The sequence below is a fragment of the Littorina saxatilis genome, linkage group LG2 (assembly GCF_037325665.1).
Source record: "Littorina saxatilis isolate snail1 linkage group LG2, US_GU_Lsax_2.0, whole genome shotgun sequence".
Taxonomy (NCBI): Eukaryota; Metazoa; Mollusca; class Gastropoda; order Littorinimorpha; family Littorinidae; genus Littorina; species Littorina saxatilis.
In genome coordinates, this window is record NC_090246.1 from 47965174 (window position 1) to 47990069 (window position 24896).

General features: G+C 42.4%; 1 protein-coding gene across 1 annotated transcript in view; it reads left to right on the top strand.

The window, feature by feature from the left end:
• The window catches only part of LOC138953248 (uncharacterized), a 231007-nt gene that overhangs the window by 198335 nt on the left and 7776 nt on the right, over positions 1 to 24896 (top strand). The window contains exon 36 of the mRNA XM_070325049.1: positions 24020 to 24188. Coding sequence (XP_070181150.1) covers positions 24020 to 24188 — 169 coding nt within the window. The remainder of the gene's footprint in view (positions 1 to 24019; positions 24189 to 24896) is intronic.

Sequence of the window (24896 nt, forward strand, 5' to 3'; positions counted from 1 at the left end):
CTCCGACGTTTTCATTAAAATAAACACCACTTTTTGACACTACTCAACCCAAACCACTCAGGGCGAAGGGAAGTAGGCTGTGGACCGATGCGATCTGTGAACTAAAGCTAAAGCTTCGGTTCCGGACCTGTCAATGACGGTACTGCACCGAAGCTCAAACGGTGGTGTCAGCTCACCCTGGCATGGCATGCAAGAAAAACAACAACAGCGAAATGTACAGCAGGAAACTGATCGGAACATACGAATTATCTCTCTTGACTATTACAATGGACATCAACCAGCGACATGACACAAAGCTCCAGCGCCTGATCCGAACATACAAATTATCTCTCTTGACTCTTACAATGGACATCAACCAGCGACATGAAACAAAGCTCCAGCTCCACAAAGTTACAAAATGCATGCCTCCATGATTGATAAAATTTGATAAAATGGAGGAGGGGTGGGTGGTGGAAACATTTTCACCAAATACAAAAACTTGACCTTTCAGCTCGCTGGCATCTTGCGTAGTGACGCTAAGCTAAGCTGTGTGCGGGGCACTGTCCGCCGCACAGGTCAGTTCCAACGGTCCGCTAGAGCCAATCAAAGAAAGGCGCATGCAATCACACAAACTGCCCATCGCCACGCCAGCGTTGCGAGAAGCTCTTTTGTGTAAGTGCATGTGCTAACAAACTGAATTACAGCTGGTTACTGTCCATCAGAGCTGTACTGAACGCGCACTCATCTGCTCGTTCCATTCTTATCAGTCACTCCAACAAATCAAATGTCCACACCAGCTGTTTGCAGTTAAGTCCACGTAAAGTGAAATGTTATTGAATTAAATGAAAGCTTTTTATGATTTAACTTTTGTGAAAAATCATAGCAATTTCAAAATCAATTTTCCAAAACATATTTACAAAAAAACATGAAAAAGTTTAGCATCAAATTATAGCACAGCATGCAGGGCACTGCTGGCCGATTGTCTCCCCTGCCCTTCTGTTGGGTCAACAAAGGGGCCATAAACACTTCCCTTTTGCCTTAAAAAAGAAGTGTTGACCCCACAGGAGGTAGGGAATGAGATGGACTGAACTGCAAATTACCTGAGCTTGCTTTTAACTGTACACAATGCCAAAATACACAGTTCTGGACTGTCGTTATCTCCCGTGTCTCGGGGCGATCTTTTGCGTCCGCGAAGTACCAGGCCTGAGAACCCTCGAGACCTGCAACATAAGAAAACAACACCGCGGCAGAGAAAAGCTTGTGTATTGCATATCCAGTAACGTAAAGTTCAGTGTACCAATGATGGACTGCAGATCTCTTAACTCTACTTTTTTGTTTTTGCAGGCAAGCCTGAATAGCATTTGGCTAACTTGTCTAGCGGGAGTCTGATCTCCATTCGTCCACCAGTGTGGGATCGTCTAAAGCTGACTTCAATTTTTTTTTGGGGGGTTTGACCTAGGCTAAAGAACCCTTGTAGCCAATGTCGAAACCATCCCTAAAAACCTGAAACTAATCTGTTGGCGAGATCCGGCCTGTAGCCTTCGAGCCACTTTTGCAATGGCTCACTTTGAACCGGTTTTTGGGCCCGCCCCAAATCTTCTGTTTGATTCTTAATGGTACCAGTGATGGTAGGCCCAGCGCGGCTGATGTAAACCCTCCAGACGTACCTGCTATGCGTTCGGTGACTGCAAACGTGGCTGCAGTGCAGGCTTGGGTGGCCAGGTCCTCGCCAGGTCTGCCGACTGTTGGGGTGTCTGGCTTGTTGTTGGGGCGTCAGTGTTGGCCGGCCCTGCCATTTGATTGGGCTGGGGCGTCTGGCAGGTGTCCCTGACCTGAGCCGCAACTGCCCGCTGCTTCAATTTTTCCCTCCAACGCCTGGAGGAGATGGGCCATCCCAGGAGGTGGTGTCCCTTGTGGCTCTGTAGCCACTGTCTGTGCTGAGGTTGGGCTGGAGGATCCCCTGTCCTCGTCTTTGTAGCCCTCTTATTTGCCGGCCATGTCTGCCTATTCTGGGCTGCAGGCCCAGGGCGGGTAGGCTTGTGTTTTGGCATCTAACCGACTGAGGAGAGAGCATCTTTGATCGTAAGGACTGGCTTAAACTGCTCATACCCGAGCTTACTACAGGCTGCTGGTGCCCAGGCAACTGGAATAAAAATGGTTAAAACAACCAGGTTGTTGGTGCTCAGGCAACTGGAATTAATTGGTTAAAACCATGAGGCTGTTGGTGCTCAGGCAACTGGAATTAAAGTGGTTAACACAACCAGGCTGTTGGAATTAAAGTGGTTAACACAACCAGGCTGTTGGTGCTCAGGCAACTGAAATAAAAGTGGTTAAACTGAGTTTCATTCAGCAACATGTGTGGCTGTGTTTCAAGCGCACTCAACATGGCTGTGTTTCAAGCAACTACAAATTGTGGCTGTGTTTCAAGCGCAGAGAAGTTGTGGCTGTGTCGCAAGCGCACGCAAAATAGCTGTGTTCCGAGCACATACAAATTGTGGCTGTGTTTCAAGCGCACACAAAACACGATTGGAGCCGTGGCTGCTGGTGCCCCGGCAACTGGAATTAAGTGGTTAAAACAATGAGGCTGTTGGTGCTCAGGCAACTGGAACTAAACTGGTTAACACAACCAAGCTGTTGGTGCTCAGGCAACTGGAATTAAAGTGGTTAACACCACGAGGCTGTTGGTGCTCAGGCAACTGAAATAAAAGTGGTTAAACTGAGTTTCATGCGAAAAACGTGTGGCTGTGTTTCAAGCGCACTCAAAACGGCTGTGTTTCAAGCACCTAAAAACTGTGGCTGTGTTTCAAGCGCACCTAAACTGGCTGTGTTTCAAGCGCCGAAAAGTTGTGGCTGTGTCTCAAGCGCACGCAAAATGGCTGTGTTTCAAGCACATCAAAATTGTGGCTGTGTTTCAAGCGCACATAAACTGGCTGTGTTTCAAGCGCAGAAACGTTGTGGCTGTGTCTCAAGCGCACGCAAAAAGGCTGTGTTTCAAGCACATAAAACTTGTGGCTGTGTTTCAAGCACATGAAAATTGTGGCTGTGTTTCAAGCGCACATACATTGGCTGTGTTTAGAGCGCAGCAAACTGGTGGCTGTGTTTCAAGCGCACCAAAACACGATTGGAGCTGTGGCTGTTGGTGCCCAGGCAACTGGAATTAAGTGGTTAAAACAATGAGGCTGTTGGTGCTCAGGCAACTGGAATTAAACTGGTTAACACGACCAAGCTGTTGGTGCTCCAGGCAACTGGAATTAACGAGGTTAACACAACCAAGCTGTTGGTGCTCAGGCAACTGAAATAAAAGTGGTTAAACTGAGTTTCATGCAGCAAAATGTGTGTCTGTGTTTCAAGCGCACTCAACATGGCTGTGTTTCAAGCACCTACAAATTGTGGCTGTGTTTCAAGCGCACATAAACTGGCTGTGTTTCAAGCGCAGTGAAGTTGTGGCTGTGTCGCAAGCGCACGCAAAATAGCTGTGTTCCGAGCACATACAAATTGTGGCTGTGTTTCAAGCGCACACAAAACACGATTGGAGCCGTGGCTGCTGGTGCCCCGGCAACTGGAATTAAGTGGTTAAAACAATGAGGCTGTTGGTGCTCAGGCAACTGGAACTAACCTGGTTAACACAACCAAGCTGTTGGTGCTCAGGCAACTGGAATTAAAGTGGTTAACACAACCAGGCTGTTGGTGCTCAGGCAACTGAAATAAAAGTGGTTAAACTGAGTTTCATGCCAAAAAATGTGTGGCTGTGTTTCAAGCGCACTCAAAATGGCTGTGTTTCAAGCACCTACAAATTGTGGCTGTGTTTCAAACGCACCTAAACTGGCTGTGTTTCAAGCGCAGAAAAGTTGTGGCTGTGTCTCAAGCGCACGCAAAATGGCTGTGTTTCAAGCACATACAAATTGTGGCTGTGTTTCAAGCGCACCCAAAACACGATTGGAGCTGTGGCTGCTGGTGCCCAGGCAACTGGAATTAAGTGGTTAAAACAATGAGGCTGTTGGTGCTCAGGCAACTGGAATTAAACTGGTTAACGCGACCAAGCTGTTGGTGCTCCGGCAACTGGAATTAAAGTTTGTTTGTTTGTTTATTTGTTGCTTAACGTCCAGCCGACTACGCAGAGCCATATCAGGACGAGGAAGGGGGGGATGAAGGGGGCCACTTGTCAAGCGATTCCTGTTTACAAATGCACTAACCCATTACTTGTGTCCCAGCAGGCTTTAGTAAAACTAAATTAATACCTACTGGAAGATTACCAGTTTCCAGTATGTTAAAATAGGCTTAACCTATCTACTGCTGGACTTACATCAGAACACTAACAGATTAAACTATACATGAATCGCGAGACAAGCGGCAAGAGAAGAGATTTTTGGAAAAAATACAGGTGAATGAGCAAGAAGGCAGAAAAAAGAAAAGAATTCATGAAGAAAAAGAGAGCATGACAGGAAAGAGGAACCAAAAATCTACCTAACAGCAAACTAGAAAGCTCCTGCGGTTCCAAAAACAGGAGGGGCCTTTAATTTCATAACCGCAGTGCCCCACTGCGGGAGGAATTAAAGTGGTTAACACAACCAGGCAGTTGGTGCTCAGGCAACTGAAATCAAAGTGGTTAAACTGAGTTTCATGCAGCAAAACGTGTGGCTGTGTTTCAAGCGCACTCAACATGGCTGTGTTTCAAGCACCTAATAATTTTTGCTGTGTTTCAAGCGCACATAAACTGGCTGTGTTTCAAGCGCAGAAAAGTTGTGGCTGTGTCTCTAGCGCACGCAAAATGGCTGTGTTTAAAGCACATAAAAATTGTGGCTGTGTTTCAAGCGCACACAAAACACGATTGGAGCTGTGGCTGCTGGTGCCCAGGCAACTGGAATTAAGGGGTTAAAACAATGAGGCTGTTGGTGCTCAGGTAACTGGAATTAAACTGGTTAACACAACCAAGCCGTTGGTGCTCAGGCAACTGGAATTAAAGTGGTTAATGTGTGTTTTGAGCCATAGAAAACCCCTTGGCTGTGTTTCAAGCGCAGAAACGAAACGTGTGGCTGTGTATCCAGCGCACCCAAAAACATTTTAGAGAAAACATCATAATTATGCATTTCCCCCACATATATAAGTTTTTCAAGCGCATACAAGATAACTGGAATAAAAGTGGATAAAACAACAAGGCTGTTGGTGCTCGAGCAACTGGAATAAAAGTGTATCAAATAACCAAAGGGAAGTAATCGCTCAATGCATACGACATGTGTAATAGAGTAAGCGAGAGTTGTACGGAACCTTTTCTCCTGGCACCTGAGAGAATAACAAGCATTGAAATGAACAAGCGACTTTCGGATGGCAGCCGATGACCACTGGCTTCCGACGCCGCTAGGCGTCAACGCAAACCAAACTATCAGGTGCAGCGTGGCCCTGGCTAAAAATAGCCGCCACGCGTGTACCACCCCAGAAGTCTGAGCCTTCACCGTGTAACCTATCGGAAAGTAGGTCGCTGGTACACGGCCCGTCAGTGCTTCTGCGAGAGTCTGGTCACAAACACAGCGCTGGAGACTGTCTGCCTCCAGCCAAATAGGTCACGCTGTCAGCGCGGCTCGTACACGTGTACAGCGTTTGCTGGCCGCGATCAGAGCGCCTCGTACCGATTGATACATTATGTAACTGCCCTATTCAGACAAATGTACGCCGTCGGCCGCAAACAAGCCTCTTTTCTCCTCCTGAAATTGAAACTTGTCATGGCACCAAACCGTGACGTAATGCAAGTCAGCACTGTGTTCTGCCAATTTGGCGTTAATATCTGGCCCAGGCGTGATAGCGTTGCTGTATTGTGGCCGATAAGCCCCGCGATCCTCTGTAATCGGCGGTTGGACTGAAGCGAGGCAGAATGCCACAAACCACAACTTGTTTAACTTTGTAAATCCCATGGAGGAGGCCAGCGAATGCCAGCATCGTCAAGGCAAACTCCTCAGCATCCATAGGTTCTGCAAACCTGAAATCCTTTCCCCCAAGTTGTAAGATCACAACGTCAGGTGCAGTGCGAAAAATCTTTCGCAAGTAGTTGGATCCGGCGCCATCTTTTCCAACCAATTGCTGGAGGCGTAAGCCTCCCCTGCCCACAATGTTAACGTACATTTGGCTATCAAGTTTGAAATCAGGACGCATGCGAGGATCGCATCCCGACTCAATGCATTCCCGCAACCGTCTGCAAATGGAATGACCAAAAACATATGCTTGTAACATCGTTGTAACATCGTTAAAAACCAACAAAGAAATAAAACTTTTTCACCAAATACAAAAACTTGACCTTTCAGCTCGCTGGCATCTTGCGTAGTGACGCTAAGCTAAGCTGTGTGCGGGGCACTGTCCGCCGCACAGGTCAGTTCCAACGGTCCGCTAGAGCCAATCAAAGAAAGGCGCATGCAATCACACAAACTGCCCATCGCCACGCCAGCGTTGCGAGAAGCTCTTTTTTGACACAAACTCTGCGAGTGCCTGTTTTCTGCTGATCAAACCTTCCGCGACAGCAAATCGTGTCATCAATTTCATGTGCGAAACGAGTCCCCTATTGTCTTTTTGGTAAACGCGCCATAAAACGTCTAGTCTGCTTTTGAATTCAGTCATCTATACTGCTTAAGAAAACGAATAACAGTTATTTCTATAGTGTTGAAATGAAATTGGAAGTATTATTTTGCATTGTTGGCTTCTGGCTTTCGTCCTACCTGACCGGTACACCCGTCATGTTTCCGAGATTGCGCAGTTCAATGCATTTGATACTGAGCAGTTACCGGGCGGTTTCAGTCGGTGACCCAAGTCGGTTGTCAGAGGCATTCGCCAAAAAGACTGCGCGTGTGATTTTACGAGGTTGATTGCTGAATTTGTGCTTATTCGAGCTGTTGTGCTTCACTGTTCAAATTTGGATTACTTACTTCTTCAATTGTCATCTAGGTGAGCCTTACTTTGATGTCTGTCGTTCAGTCTTAGGCCAGTAAGTTATCTGTACTGTACTGCAGTAGTTTTTGTTCTGCCGGTCTATTCAATGTAGGTCAAAACTTGTAAATCTATCTGCCTGCATGACCTGAACCTAGACACCGTTGTTTACTTTAAATTTGAAAAATAACACACCCAAGATCCGACCTTCTTCGCCACCTTTTATTTTAACCGTATCCCCAACTTTGTAAGTGGCAATTTCCATGTTGTTGGTCAACTTGATCAGTAGCCGATGATTCTGTAGCAAACGACAGATCTGCAGCAGACGACAGATCTGCAGCAGACGACAGATGAGACAGTCTTGTTCTGTTGAACCAGATTTAGCAATCAATGCTCTAAAAGCGATAGCAAATGAACAAAACTGTAAGAATACTGTTTTAGTTTAATTTTTATTTCGTCGCTCAGGATTTTGAATCAGGATTTTGTTGTCGGGATTTATCTAAGCGGTTGCCTATGAAGCGTAATAGAGTTGTGCGCCTTGAATCACTCGTCTCTCTCTATCGCTCTCTCTCTCTCTGACTGCTTCGGCCAACTCATAATCTTCACTCAGCTCTTTTCACCCCAGCAGATTATGTGTATACTTTGTTGCTTTCTTTATGTCTTCAATGTTAAAATGTTTGTAGATCGTTAGCCAAACGTGAGTTCGACTTTTATACCACAAGAATATGTCAGTCGTTTTTTCTGAAGAAAGTAGTCCCGGAGTCAACGATAAATATGCAGATGACCTTTATAAATTATTCAATTGTACTCTGAGATCAAAGACAATGACAGGTGAGATCGAGACTCGGTGATGATGGATTATCCATATGGTAACCATAGAAAATCACCTCCTCAGCTAACAGAGACAAAGAGGCAGGTCATAGGATAAGTATGAACGGGTAGCCGGCTTCGCCGGGAAGAAGTAGAGCCGAATACCTGTGCTCCTCTGGGGTCATTCCCGAGGAGCACCCCAGCTTCTACACGAGCCTCATCGCCTCTCCTGCTGCTATGGACCGCCTCCCAAAGCCTGACACCAATGAGCAGGAAAATGACTCTGAATAACTATCATACTTTTCGCTAGAGACTCTCAGGCCAACATGAGTGACTGCTACTAGAAAAGCCATTGTGGTCCGACTTGATTTTATTTTTACATTTCATGACTGGGACACGTACATGCTGGATACACAATGTTACTTCAACTTACAGACCTACAATACCAACTTTTTGTTGTGGTATCGACATGCTATTGATGTGTCCTACAACTTTGATACGTTGAAATACATTGCAACTGGGATGCTTACAATGTCATACAGGATACAAAAACCTACATCGGATTATAACACTACCTTTATGTGATGGCAACGACAACCACTCCATTGTGTAACGAGTTAATGTGACATTGATGTGTTGTGCAACTATGATACATCGGCAGAATTATTGTGATTAGGATACAAAAATACATCGGAATGCTGAATCAGGTTAGTTTCCAATGTTTCCTATTTGTTTGTTTGTTTGTGTGTTGTGTCTGTGTGTCTGTTTGTGTCTGCGTGTTTTTTTGTGTGTTTTTTTTTATCGCATGGAGTATCGAGTTAACCTAGCGTTTACTTCAACCCACTAAATCAAATCCAGTCTGCCGTGTCGTTTTTCTTTTTTTAACTTTTTTTTTTCATGGAACCTATTGTGTAATGATCATAAATTAAGAACATATTAGAAACAAAAGGAGCACTGTCTGATTACGTCATCAGACTAAGATGTATAATACACTTTTCACAAGAACTTGATAAGCAACAGTTACAGAGGTCAAAACGAATAAAGCGTATGTACACATGTACGACCTTTATACTCAACCAAAAGGTGATTGTCACTTTTTTGTGGCGTTTTGAAAGGCTGTTCCTGGTTTTACTCGTTTTTAGCAGAAGCTTTTGGATAATTCAGGCAAGGAATGGTCTGTCTGAAGGTCGTATGTATTTATAATTGGTTTCCGCAGGCTGTAAATTCCAAAGAGTGCTATCGCGACCAAATCATAGTTCCACCTACGACGTTTATTGAGGATTTAGAGCTGCCCACCTACAAACACTTCCTGTCAGTATCTCAAGTTGCAAGTGTTAGGCAGCCCAGGTTTACCATGACATGTCATGCATTTGGCCTGGATAAACAACAGAAATGCTTGTACGTGGTTTATGCAGACCTCTATTCATTTGGAGTATGCTTTGTGCCGGAGTGCATCAATGTCTTAATCAATATATAGCACACAAATCATCCATTCTTGTTTATAAAACAGTATTTGTGATTACAAAAGTTACATAAACATGCAGAGAAACGAACACTGTTTCCATAGACACTAATTTGTTGGGCAATAGAAACAAGCAAATATTTCATTTTAGATGTCGAACTTTCAGATGGCTCTCCTGTAAAATTAGCTGAAACTGCGTTACGATGTTTATGCGGTCAGCTGTGACCTTCTAAAAATAGTAACGGGAATATGGATTGACGCCACACGAAGGAAGGGAGATAAACGCAAAACACTGGAGAAGATAAGGAAGAGTTACTGGGAATGGATCTGGGAAGATGAACAGAAAAACCAAAATCGGTTCAGCGCTGTGCGCTGAGAGCACGTGTTCAAAATTCTCATCGACCAGGTTGTGTCCGGGGTCTACCTGAATATGCCCACCAAATTTGAAGCAGATCCATCGAGAACTTTGGCCGTGCATCGCGAACACACACACACACACACACACACACACACACACACACACACACACACACACAGACAGACACACACACACAAGTCGTATATATAGATATATAGATGGGTCCTTCCACAAAGCTGTGTACCACAAGAGGGTCATGACTTTAGAGTAAGATTTCGGAATGTTTTTCTTGCTTCTCGAATGATATAAGGATATCAACAGACTGCAAATTGACCAAAGAGATAACGATAATAAAATCAAGAAGATCGTTAGTTTGGTTAGTGTTTTGTAGGAAAGCAAACACAGAAAATGACGTCAAAATGGCGTTTTTATTGTGACATTGCTTACATCTTGTTTTTAAGTATCCGTGTGGCTGCCAATGAAATGCGACCATGAAACCCCCAACATACATCTTCGTTGTGTTTTGTGCTAGTGTTACATATGCACTGAGCTGTTTGCCCTTACGGATGTTTACAGTGTGCATTTGGATCGTTCAAAAATAGCGGTTGCCTACGCAACATTTGGTTTATGAAACCAACCGCGAACTACGTGAACGTGTCTATAACTTCTGTAAGCACGAATATGCGACTGTGTGTATTATCAGGCATTACTGATGTGTAGTGAACGTGTTAGAATGTGCGCCGTGTCAATTTGATCCGATTTGAATGTGATTTTGTCTTTCGCGTGTCGCCACTAAGCTTCGTTTATATTTGTTCAGGTTACGCTGGATCGTTAAAAATGATATTTGTCACTTAGCAACGCATCAAACTTAGTGTTTCTTTTGCATGCAATGTTCTTCAACATCGCTGAAAGGTTTTTCCATAAAAAAATCCCATTAACTTTTTTAACAAGTCAAGTCAAGTCAAGTCAAGTCAAGTCAAGTATTTTATTGTTTTGGGCCCAGAGGGCTTTGAAACAAAGATATAATTTTAACCAAAAAAAAGGTAACAAATCAGACAGTTAATAAATGTATACAAATTGAGCGGACAAATACAACAATACTATACAACCAAACAAAATAAATTGGCAATATACACTTCCATACATACAAACAAAAATAAAAGAAAAATAGGTTTAACAAAATCAGGTAAGAGATCAGACAGATAATATATATACATTAAGCGGACAACGATAATATACAGCCGAAATAAATTAGCAATACCCTTATGACATGCATCTTTTGTAAAAACACAAAACAAAACAAAAGCATATATTACATACATATACATACCAATAAAGAAACTAGATATAACGCTAACATACTAAAATCATAACGTGGGCTACAAATCTTGCTAGCTTCATTAGTTTTATCTTAGATTTACAATTCATTAACTGTTCATATTTTAAACAATTTGGGTGAGATCGGTAATAAGGACTAATTAATTTTCTTCTTTCAGACACTATACTTTCGTCGGTACAAATGAACAAATAGTGAAACTCATCACCTAATTCATTTTTATCGCACATATCACACAATCTTTCATTTCTAGGAGCATTAAAAAATCTAAGCTGATGTATTGGCAACTTATGATTGCTTGTTCTAAATTTTGCTAATTTAACTTGGAATTTCCTAGGCAAACAAAGCAAATACCTTTCCAGACAAAAATCCTTTTTATACATTCTGTAATTAAAACACAAGCTGTTGGCGTTCACGTCAGTGTTCCATTCCTGCAGGAATTGATCTCTTAGCCTTTGCTTTACAACGTTTTTAAAACCTGAGACGGCAAGACTCTGAGTTGTCCATAAATATGATAGACCCAACTTATTTAACATAGTATTGACATGCGACAACCAGGGCAATTTAACGTTTTGTACATGGTACAACTTCAAATGTAGCTTTAACATTAAACAGGACATCTTATTCGCACCATCGTTCATTTCTTTCATCAGTTTATACCAATAAACCAGTAACTGACATTGTACCTCAATTCTAATTGGATAACGACCAAGCTCTCCGTAAACCATACAGGTGGGTGTAGTTTTATATACATCAAGAAGCATTTTTAAAAATCGCAATTGAAACCTTGATAATATGTCTAATGAATCATATCCCCACACCTCACAACCATACAGCAAAATTGGATGTACACACTTCTCAAAAAGATCCAATTGCACGTCAATTGGTAAATTTAGTTTTCTACATTTTCGAATTAACGAGAACATTGCACGGTTACCAATCAAACATTGACGTTTCATGGCATTATGAAATTTGTTATTATAGTTAAATAGTACACCTAAGTACACATAGTCCCAAACTACTTGGACAGGTACTCCATTCAAGAAAAAAATTTGGGATATTCCGTATTTTCCCCCGCGAAAAAACAACTATTTTTGTCTTTTCAATATTTATGCTTAGTCCCCAGTTTTTACAATAACGATCTAGTCCATCCAGGGCTTTTTGCATTTCGCCAGGCGTTTCGGCGAGTATAGCAGTATCATCAGCATATATTAACAGGAACAAATACATATAGTCATTAATGCGTTCAACATCTATTTCTTGGGCTCTTTTCAGGGGCAACTCTAGGCTGACATCATATTCAATCAAAAACTGCTTCAGGTCGTTTGAAAATAGTGAGAAAAGAATCGGTGATAAATTTTCGCCCTGGAGAAGCCCGATGTTTGAGGTGAACGCCTCGGAGAATACACTATTCACCTTCACGCACAATTTTGCCTTATCATACATGTCCTTAATTACATTCAATACCTTACCATTAATATTCCGTTGCATCAGCTTTTGCCACAGGAGACTGCGTTGCACAGAATCAAAAGCCTTACGCAGATCAATGAAAGCACAATATAACTTTTGTTGTTGTTGTAAAAATATATCAATAAGACAATGTAGTGCAAAAATGTGGTCTACAGTAGAGTGGCCTTTTCGGAATCCAGCTTGTTCGTTGCCGATCACAGAATTGTCATCCAGAAATGCATGCAATCTTTTATTTATCACACTTGTAAAAAGTTTTCCAAAACAACATAGTACACTGATTCCTCTATAATTATCAGGGTCGGCTGTTGAGCCTTTACCTTTAAAGATTGGGCTTATATACCCCACTGTTCAAGCTTTAGGCATTTTCCCAGTATGCAATATCAAGTTAAATAAACGTGTTACAATAGTTAATAGTTTTGGTGAGGAATATTTCGAAAACTCGTTTAAAATACCATCATATCCGCAAGCTTTGTTATTCTTTAAACTGTTTACACATATCATCACCTCCTCCTTTGTAATATCAACATTCAATTGTTCATTCATAAGGTCTATGTCATCAAGCACATCATCTTGCACATCAATCAAGTCGTGGTCAGATACATTACTAAGTTTTTCAAAATGTTTTACGAATACTTCACGGGATATATCATGCATCGCTTGTTTCTTCTGCTGGTCACATCCACTTATCAGTTTCCAATAACTGCTGGGGTCAGAAGACTTCATTGTTCGAATTTTCTTATGTAGCTGCTTTAAATAACTATTATAACTTTTACTCAGTGTTCCCTTATAATCATTGAATGCTTGGACCTTATCTTGTATAATCTCTCTGTTATTTGGTTGGGCTTTAAATTTTCTCTTTATTTTTCTATATTTCTTTCTTGTCTGTTTACATTCTTTATCAAACCAAATGTTCTTAACTCCGCTATGAGCATTGTTACTGCTACATGTATTTATTTTTTTCTTCTGCTTATTCTTTCTAAGCATGTTCAATTTATTGGCAGCTTCGGATAGAATATCTTCTATTTGTTTCATTACATTATCGATCTGGTCCTGAGTTACATCCTCTACGCTACCAATTAGGGAAACTAATATTCCTTCCACTAATAATACTTTATTATCATCAATTTCATCTACAAAATTCTGATTTGCTCCTACTTTCCATATTGGTTTCATCACACTGTCAGTGTTATAATTGCTTTCAGTTTCATTCTCAACGTGTTCTTTGTCCATTAGGATATCTGACAGGGCAAAAAATATAGGACAATGGACATCAGATAAACATTCATTATAGTCACATTCTTGAAATTTTGAAAATGACGGAAAAACATTAGGCGAAGCTAGTACATAATCAACCAAACTCACATTATTACAAGTTACTCGACCCAATCTTGCGTCCTCTCCCATTCTGCCGTTCACTATTAATAATCGTTGACTAATACAAAAGTCAATAAAACTGCGGCCAAAATTGTTCATAACATGGTCCATTGAGCACCTCTCTTTTATAATTCCAAACATGTCCATCATCTGCACTGTTGATACTTCATCAGTTAATTCATTCATAATAGCACAGTCTTCCAAATAGTCTCTTGCATATCCACTTCTAGCATTAAAATCTCCAATCATGACCACCTTTTCTGCATTCAAATATGATATTGATAGTGTTTCTTCTAACTCTTGGTAAGCACTGGGTCTGACATAGGGTGAGCCTTCTGGTGGCAAATATACCACACACAACAATAACCTTTCAATCATCTGCTGACCTACATGTTCAGACAGCTCAATAAAAATACCATCTTGAAATACTGGGAAGTTCACAAACCTGTATTTACTGTTGGCACTTTCTTCAATTCTTGTTTTTAATTTAATGTCTTCTACAATCTTAATGTGTTTACAGAACTCGTCCCTGATATAAACTGCAACCCCACCCGACTTTCGTTTACATATCAATCTGTTTTTCTTAAAACAGGTGAACCCTTCAACTTCACAGAAATCAAAATCATCTAGCTTTGTTTCAGACAGGCATATAATATCGTTGCACAAAAACAGCTCGTTGAATTCTGGATATTTCAGTTTTGACAACAATCCACCAACATTTAACGATACGAAACGCATACGTTCTTTTTGACACACTGGCTCACTCACCCTTTCTGAGTTGTTACTCTCAGATTCGCTCCCATCCTCCTTCTCATTCTCACTCACATTACCATTCTCAATCTCAATCTCATTCTCCCGCTCACTCACATTCCCATTCTCAATCTCAATCTCATTCTCCCGCTCAAACAGGGCGTTTTCTCTCTCTCTCTCACTCGCTCCATTCGTAATACTAATACCAACTTCAGTTACGTTGTCACTGCCACACACACCAGCAACACGTTTCCTGCCAAGGTCAAGAACTGTACTATCCACATGACTCTCTGCACGCACACGGCTCATAATGCCTGCACTCACTTCAACGCTTCTCCTCTCTACAGGCGACGACAGAGATACGAAACGTTCATTGCAACTCCGTTCATTGTTACCGAAATCACCACGAGTCTGGAGCAGACGTGGAGCGTTTTATGAGTCGTTACCAACGAGGGACGAATGTTACGTAGGCAACCTTTCGCGACTCTTCGCTCTAAAAGATGATATTTTTAAAAAGTTCGACATTTTAATGTTTTATTTTGTGATATACGTGCTCGGTGTCTCTTTGTCAAGTCGTAGGCTATTCTTTGTATTCTAGTCCTGTTCCAGTTGTAATAGTTAGGGTAAAAAACCGTTGAGTTTTCATCAACATTTGTACACACTCGATCGACTAGGTTTTTTCTTTCAGAAATCGATAAATCGAAGAAAATCAGCTGTTGTGAAATAGAGAGAAAGAAATTCTGTGTCTGTGAAGCTGATTTCCTTGTTAGTGGGCATTAAGCAACACAAAAAAGAGCAGTCCTTTCAAACTACCTGGTGATACTAAGCTTATGTATCCGGAAGACTTGACTGGGCGAACCAAGCAGGCAAATTTAGCATCGTATTTCACAAGCTTACAGCATTTACCCTCCCCAACTTCTTAAAGGTTTTTTTTTTCTTGTTTTTTTTTCGTCTTTACACTTGTTCCCTTGTCCCGTTGTGCTCTCACACCGCCCCGTCCCTGCACTCGCTGCTCCAACCACCTCTGAATTTCGTTCCGCTGCCAGACTTGTCGATTTTACAGATGCTCCAGGGTAGGATGTCGGGTCGCTGCGGTAGGCTACCCTCGGAAGATGACACTGCACTTCTGCTGAGTCACTTCGACGGTGTTCAGTAGTGGTGTGTCCCGAGCTAACGGACGCAGCCCACTACCTACTATGCCCCCTACAAACGACATTGACTTTAAGTCGCGGAGCCAGACTGAGTGAGCGTCCCCTCCAGATCAGACCGCCACCACGTCCCTCCGTCGACCCCCCCCCCCCCCCCCCAGAACGGCACACGTTGAAGACTGACAGCAGAACTACTATTCAGGGAAGGAAGGAACAGCTAGGAACACTGAGACCAAGGTCACCATGAGAGCTCCGGGCATGAAGGGCCACAAGAGCAAGGATAATTTATATTTTGGATGATTAATGAGATGAGGATGATTATAATGATGCTTTGGATTTCCAATTTGGTTTGAGACTACGTGACAGGGCAGCACTCTACGCTTACTGTCATAATATATCCTGGCGTCAACCAGGCCCGAGAACTGCCGCACCTGCGGTGTTGGTCAGGTATACTGAACCTGAGCACCCTCAAAGTCGCATTCGTTAAGTGAATGACACTCGGCTGTGTGATCCCAGCCTTCCCATAGGAACCATAGCACTTCCACTCTGGGTAGGAGCCGACCGTAGCCCGAAAACCCCACATGACCCTGATGGGATTCGAACCCACGACCTCCCGGCCCGCAGCCCGCTACGGGGGCCGGTAACTTCTTAAAGTTAGAAATTGTGCGATTTTTCTCGCCCATGACACTTAGATTCATGGTAAAGGAAGAATAATTCTTCTGACAGGACCACTAAGAAAAGACTGAATTATCAATCAAATATAACAACAAGTCGCGTAAGGCGAAAATACAATATTTAGTCAAGTAGCTGTGGAACTCACAGAATGAAACTGAACGCAATGCAACGCAGCAAGACCGTATACTCGTAGTCCACCGCTCACGGCATAGGCAGTGAAATTGACAAGAAGAGCGGGGTAGTAGTTGCGCTAAGAAGGATAGCACGCTTTTCTGTACCTCTCTTTGTTTTAACTTTCTGAGCGTGTTTTTAATCCAAACATATCATATCTATATGTTTTTGGAATCAGGAACCGACAAGGAATAAGATGAAAGTGTTTTTAAATTGATTATTTTGGACAATTTAATTTTGATAATAATTTTTATATATTTAATTTTCAGAGCTTGTTTTTAATCCGAATATAACATATTTATATGTTTTTGGAATCAGCAAATGATGGAGAATAAGATAAACGTAAATTTGGATCGTTTTATGAATTTTTATTTTTTTTTACAATTTTCAGATTTTTAATGACCAAAGTCATTAATTAATTTTTAAGCCACCAAGCTGAAATGCAATACCGAAGTCCGGGCTTCGTCGAAGATTACTTGACCAAAATTTCAACCAATTTGGTTGAAAAATGAGGGCGTGACAGTGCCGCCTCAACTTTCACGAAAAGCCGGATATGACGTCATCAAAGACATTTATCAAAAAAATGAAACAAGTCGCGTAAGGCGAAAATACAATATTTAGTCAAGTAGCTGTCGAACTCACAGAATGAAACTGAACGCAATGCCATTTTTCAGCAAGACCGTATACTCGTAGCATCGTCAGTCCACCGCTCATGGCAAAGGCAGTGAAATTGACAAGAAGAGCGGGGTAGTAGTTGCGCTTTTCTGTACCTCTCTTTGTTTTAACTTTCTGAGCGTGTTTTTAATCCAAACATATCATATCTATATGTTTTTGGAATCAGGAACCGACAAGGAATAAGATGAAAGTGTTTTTAAATTGATTTGGACAAGTTAATTTTGATAATAATTTTTATGTATTTAATTTTCAGAGCTTGTTTTTAATCCGAATATAACATATTTATATGTTTTTGGAATCAGCAAATGATGGAGAATAAGATAAACGTAAATTTGGATCGTTTTATAAATTTTAATTTTTTTTTACAATTTTCAGATTTTTAATGACCAAAGTCATTTATTAATTTTTAAGCCACCAAGCTGAAATGCAATACCGAACCCCGGGCTTCGTCGAAGATTACTTGACCAAAATTTCAACCAATTTGGTTGAAAAATGAGGGCGTGACAGTGCCGCCTCAACTTTCACGAAAAGCCGGATATGACGTCATCAAAGACATTTATCAAAAAAATGAAAAAAACGTATGGGGATTTCATACCCAGGAACTCTCATGTCAAATTTCATAAAGATCGGTCCAGTAGTTTAGTCTGAATCGCTCTACACACACACACACACACACACACACACACACACACACACACACACACACACACACACACACACGCACATACACCACGACCCTCGTTTCGATTCCCCCTCGATGTTAAAATATTTAGTCAAAACTTGAAAGGGCGGAAAAAAATGGAAGACAAAATGCTGAGACAGCTAAGGAAATATGGGGCTTACACTACCGCCCCCCCCCCCCCCCCCCCCCTTCCCGTCCCCTTGTAATGGTCTAAAAAAGAAAGAAAACATGATGCGATTTCGTGCCTTCTGAGCTCAGTTCCATCTAATCATCTTTCCATCCTCCACCAAACAACGGGCTGGTGAATGTATCAGTGATTATCAATCGACTTACATTTATATCTAAATTCCGATACGTTGAATGTGATGAGCACTTACTTCAAATGACTTTCGTCTTCATTATTGTCTAGTGTGTTAAAAAGCAAGGATTGACAAACTGGTTTACTTCTAAACAAGCAATTTATTGATCCGTCCAGCCATCAACATTGGCAGCCTGAGTGATGACTGAAAAATAGAGGGATTTGTCAGAATATTTTTAGCGCGTTTTCGATCCATCACAACCAGGATGCACACTTGTGTCCATTGTTCAATTCTCTCTCTACATGTTGTTTCATGTGACACTGTTAACCCCACAAGTTACTGTGTTACTCAATTGTTATGGCGTACTTACGGTTGACACACAATCACTCACCCCTCAGTCTGACCCCAGCTTCACACACAGAATATACAAAACATTTCTTACCTCCATTGTTTCTCATGGGAGCAGACGGACGAAGAAGCAATTTTCACTAAATTGGCGCCAATACTTTTATGGCCTGACGGAACTCGTCACGTGTGACGTTCTCGTCAAAATAAGACGTCATCCTATTCCAGCAGTTGACCAAGACTAACACACACAAAAAAAACCCCAAAAAACCGACCTTATGCCATCGCGTGAATACTACGTGGGGTGTTCTGTTGGTAGATCTCTCTCTCTCTCTCTCTCTCTCTCTCTCTCTCTCTCTCTCTCTCTCTCTCTCTCTCTCTCTCTCTCTCTTTTTTTTTTTTTTTTTTTTACGGAAAAAGTGGTCGGGCGGTCGCCCTACATGCCCTACCGGGTGCTACGTCCCTGCAACATATGCTGACGTCAGCTGCGACGCGGCGCGAAAATGTGCTAACCTAGCATTACTTGTCTCTGTGATAACTGATTCTGGACTTTCAATGTTCATTTTCTAGCTGAATGTCGACTCGATGTTCTGTTATTGATACTGTTTGTTTGTTGGTTGATGCAACCAAACAAATACGTTTTTAGTTACCAAATATCTATTTCAATCCGTGTCCCCCAACTGCATTTTGTTCAGAATGAGCTCTGAATGGGAAGCAAATAAAACTTGTTACTAATATACTATGGCTTTTTGTAATCTGTCTTGTGTGTTTTACGCTAAACATGTGTGATGTTACACACCTTTCTGACCACCCCTCGTATCCAAAAAGCATAAACTTATCTTTTGTTTAGCATGGCATCGTGGCATATGTCTATATCTGTCACATAAACCATAAAAACAACCTGTTCAGACAGTTTCAATTTTTACGATGCATGTCACACTTTTGGTACACAGCTTTATGGAATGACCCCTCCCCCCACCTCTTCCATTACCTCTAGTGTGCTCCCTGCTTTCAAAATTCCACGTTGGAATGTAGGCGGTGAAGACACACACAGAGTAAAGGATGATCTCCCTTGCTCATGACGTAATTTCTATGCATTCTCGCTCTTGACGTCTTTCTATTTAACTTTTCTTTAAAAGTACAAGCGATCGAGTGCACATTTTGGCATTTTTAGCAGCGCTCTCATTATAAATTTCTATTTCGTTGCTTCAACAACCAAGAGCAGCTGCTGATACTTCAAATTTCTTTGTCTTACTCTTCACTGACAATTGCAGGGGAATCAAAGAAAGATTCTCGTCTATGCAGAGGGCCTACCGCAGAAATGTGGTTTTCTCTTTTGCATAGAAGCTTGAGAGTTCTTCTCTGAATTATGCCTAGAGACTGCCTGATGAGAGCTTCTCAGCTCGAAACCGGTAGAGAGCTTCTCAGCTCGAAACACACACACACACACACACACACACACACACACACACACACACACACACAGACAGACACAAGTCGTATCTATATATATACGACTTGTGTCTGTCTGTCTCTGTGTCTGTCTGTCTGTGTGTCCGTGTGTGTGTGTGTGTTCGTGATGCACGGCCAAAGTTCGGCACTACTTCTTCCCGGCGAAGCCGGCTACCCGGCGAAGCGGGTATTCATCTAGTATATATGTTCTGCGCGAAGTTAGAATCCCAGGGCCGGACCCAGGGGGGGGGGGGGGGGGGGGGTTCCAGGGTTTCCGGAACCCCACCCCTGGAAAAAGCATATTACTTGCTTTGAGTGTTGTTGTTTTTTTTACTAGTTTTAGCACCAAAACAATGCTGCTCTTAACCCTCAAAACAAGGCCCAGAACAGGGCCGGACTAGGCGAAGAGGAGGGGGGGGGGGGGTTGCCAGTGGTGGCCCAGGGGGATGTCCCCCCTGGCGGCAGGGGCGGATCAGTTCATTTTATGATGGGTTTTTTCAAAAGTATATTGTGAAGATATGGGTGTGAAGGCGCGAAGCGCCGAGCCGACGGCGCGAAGCGCCTAGCTTGCTAGGGGGGTCCGGGGGCATCCCCCCCGGACAATTTTGAAAAAAAGGATGCAAAATGGTGCAATCTGGTGCATTCTGAGGATGATCATTACCAGTTTCAGGCAGCAGATTTTGTCACTGATTAATACCCCAAAAATTGAAACTCAATGTAAAATAAAGAAATGCATACCTCATTCAATATTTTTATTTTTTGGCTGGGGGGGGGGGGGTCCGGAAACCCTAGAACCCACCCCCCCCCCCTCGTTGTGGGGGTCAGGGGGCGAAGCCCCCTGAAGCTGACGGGTAGGTCATATTCTGAGATAGGAAAATGGTTGCTCCTTGCATGAAACGGCATAAAATAAGCAATAATACAAAAAAAATTAAATAAGTAAGGTACATGTTTAGGCTAGGGGGGGGGGTTGCGCAACCCCCATAACCCCCCCGGTAGTCCGGCCCTGCAGAATGCACCAGATTGCACAGATTTTAACCGTTTTTCAAAAATGTTCCGGGGGAGCATGCCCCCGGACCCCCCTAGTTCGCGCGCCTGCTTTGCAGGCGCGCGCTTGTGGCTTCGCCACTTCGCTGATTTGCCCCCCCAAAAAAGGAGGAACCCCCCCCCCCCCCTTACAACTCATTTGGTCCGGCCCTGAATCCGGTTTCATTCTAGAATGGACCGGGTCCAGGTTGGAATTCTAACCCTGCGCAAGTACAGGGGTGCCATTCTAGAATGAAACCCTTGTATAAAGGGGGCCGTCTTCCCTTGAATTATCTCCACCTGCACCTTCCCTTTGATAAAATGGGGCTGATTTGTCTACCCCTGAAAAAATCCTTTGGCGATCTTGCGATGTCATGTCATGTCAAGAAAGTTGACACTCCTGAGTACGCAATAAACAAAGGCAGACCATAGCAAGGGGGACTACCAGGGCGGTAATGTTTGCAGGGCAGTTGTTTTTGTGATGAGAGCCGGTTGCGGCCGCTTGCAATGTCAGCGCTGTCTCCCTCTCGGAAATGTCCGGTTTTTTGACAATTTTTTTGACAGACAGACAGACAGACGGTCAGACCGACTAACCGACAGACAGACCAACAGAAGGACAGAGTGAGTTATAGAGCTGTTGTCACAGGTTTAAAAAAAAGTTGACATTAACAAAAACAGAAATCAACAACAACTTTTGTCTGGTTTTATAATATTATGGGAAAACATTGAAAGCAATTCATAGTAGTAGTACTACCACAACAAATACTCTCAAAGGGGAATTCCATGCCTAAAAGTTTGACAGTTTTTATTTAATCTATCAGAATCCCTACCTTCCAAACTGTGATATGCCCACGTTTCAAACTCCTACAACCCTGCATTACTACTACACAAAAGAACAAAGTTCCAAGAATTATATCCTGGTGCACATTTATTTGTAGAGGAAGTACCAATCATTCAAGAGAGTTCACTTGATTTACAAATGTCATTTCCAAGCAACTGAATTGTAGCTTAAAATCAAAGAATACACTTTATTTCTGACCAAGCCTCATTGCAATGACAGTCAATTAATTTTTCTCTCCAAAATCACAACATTATACCATGTCATACTTTCAAATAACCTCTAATTGCCCTTGAAAAAAATACAGGCTCCTGACGTTCTCAATGCCCAGTGACGGCAGAGATTGACGATTTGCAATTCAACCGTGTAGCAAGATGACACCACTTGAGCCAGAGGTCAACTAATGATTAGTAATGACATTCCGATTCACAGCATCTTGATTGACAAGCTTGATTTTCCGTAATAACTGTGGAAAGTCAGAATTTTCAAAAAATTTCCCTGAAAAGCATAAATACTCGAAGCTCAGCGTTCACAAATGAATCAAATGAAAGAATAAAATCGATGATTAGATGCCACAAGACCTTATGTCGAAATACAAACGCCAGTTATGGGATGATATGTCATTTTGGAGAAAACAGAGACGATTTTCTACAGAAACTAGCCTCGCCTTTGCCGATTTTCGTGGGGCCCACCGCAGCCAATTGCTTTCGTTGTGGTCGGCGCTCATAACGAGGGGTTTGCTATGGCTGCGAGTCTTGTGGTCAAAGCAGCACCGTTCTTAAGAGGCGCATGCCTGATAGAACGTTAAAGCTAGTTTAAATAAAAAAAAAATTAAAAAAAAGAGCCTTTCCGTCGCTCAAACTATATAGTCATATTATATATCGATACAAAGCTAAAGACTTTATCTTCACAATTCAGAAGACCAACTTCATGTATATGAATAAGATTAAAAGTTACAAGCGAGATCGGCAAAACACTGTCAGTCCGGAAATTTCCGTTCGTAGCGATCAGTGCTGAGTGTCTCTCAAAATCGTAATCACTTTCAGAACATCACAATCCCAATTCACGATGTCTTTGAGTAAAGTGTAAAAAACCCGAGAAAAAAAAACCCAACCAAACACACAAAAAACAAAAACAAACAGAAAATCCACATTTGTGGCTTTGGCTGTGTGATAGTCTAACTGAAATGACTATTCCAACTTGGACCCAAATTCCAACCTTGCGCACGGCCGATTCTAGAATGGACCAGCAACAAGGGTTTCATTCTAGAATGGCACCCCTGTACTTGCGCAGGGTAAGAATTCCAACCTGGACCCGGTCCATTCTAGAATGAAACCGGATTCTAACTTCGCGCAGAACATATGTATAGATATGGATTGATGATACAGGTCGAATAAGGATCAAGTTAGTGTCAATCAGTTGGAGAGTATAAAGTTCTCACATTTTTTAAGGAGGGGGGGGGGGTGGTTGACGGGGTCATAAGTAGTGGAATCCTCAGTTTAAGACCTACAAAACCCTTATGGACTTGACGAAGGAGAGTCGTATAAAGCATTTGCTTTTCTTGTTCTTTATGTTATCGTTTTATTGAGTCACTTGAGAAAAAGTGACTCTATGTAATCGGTCAGTGTTAGTCTGTCCGGCCGGCCGTCCGGCCGGCCGTCCGTAGACACCACCTTAACGTTGGACTTTTCTCGGAAACTATCAAAGCGATCGGGCTCATATTTTGTTTAGTCGTGACCTCCAATGACCTCTACACTTTAACGATGGTTTCGTTGACCTTTGACCTTTTTCAAGGTCACAGGTCAGCGTCAAAGGAAAAATTAGACATTTTATATCTTTGACAAAGTTCATCGGATGTGATTGAAACTTTGTAGGATTATTCTTTACATCAAAGTATTTACATCTGTAGCCTTTTACGAACGTTATCAGAAAAACAAGGGAGATAACTAGCCTTTTCTGTTCGGCAACACACAACTTAACGTTGGGCTTTTCTCGGAAACTATAAAAGTGACCGGGCTCAAATTTTATGTGAACGTGACTCATTGTGTTGTGAATAGCAATTTCTTCCTGTCCATCTGATGCCTCATATATATAATATTCAGAACTGCGAAAGTGACTCGATCGAGCGTTTGCTCTTCTTGTTCTATTCTGTTCTATTCTACTCTATTCTATTCTACTCTACTCGATTCTATTCTCACCCTCCACACTCGCTGTGCACTGCTGTTTCTCTTAACCCTGCATCTCTGATTTCCCATCGTGGCAGTACGAAGGTCCTACCGGAAGCGTTGCGAGCGGCACTGGAAGACTCCATCCTCGACGTGTTGTATTTCGCTCCCGCGGAGACGAGCGTGGGGCTCATGCCCATGGCGGCGAAGATCTTAACTCGGCAACAGCTGGAGAGTGTCCTGCAGGCCGCGTTATTAAACCCTGACGTGAGTTGGTTAAAGGCACTCTCCTTCTCGTTAAAACCGTTTGGCTCACAGTCTCTGAATCTGGGACAAGACCATCCCTCCACTTGATCGCGTACCAAAATATGGAGTGCCTGGGGGTTCTCTGTGCACGATCAGGGACAAGACTATCCCTCCACTTGATCGTGTACCAAAAAATGGACTGCCTGGGGAGCACAATGGGATTTTTTTTAAATGAATTAATGCCGCTAGTGTCCTCTTAAGAAATGAATTCATCAAAAACGTCCAAGTCACTCCATGCAGCCATCAGTCGGGGCGTTGTTTGGTATGTGACCGAGTGGAGTGATATGGTCTTATCTCACGTAACATCCTGGTTACAGCTGTGATGTAGAACCGTTTTGGCGGGAAGGACTGCATTTAAGCAGTGTTTAACAGCTTCTTAAAAGTATTTTAATACCTTCTCTTGTAAACCGTCTTCAAAATCGGACTATAGCTTTTGCCGTTTATTTCGATAACAAAAATGTTACAGTAACTTCTTGGAGCGTTCGTTAATGGGGTTTTGTTTGTTTATTTCTGTAGATACTGACCTCGGTTTTTAATCCGTTCGAAGTCACCTCGACTATGTCTGATAACTCTGGATTCAACGCTGCTTTAGTAGTCTTCAGAAAACATCAACGGAGGTCTGTAGGTCTTGTTAATGACATTACGAGAACGACGTCATTTGCTGTCACC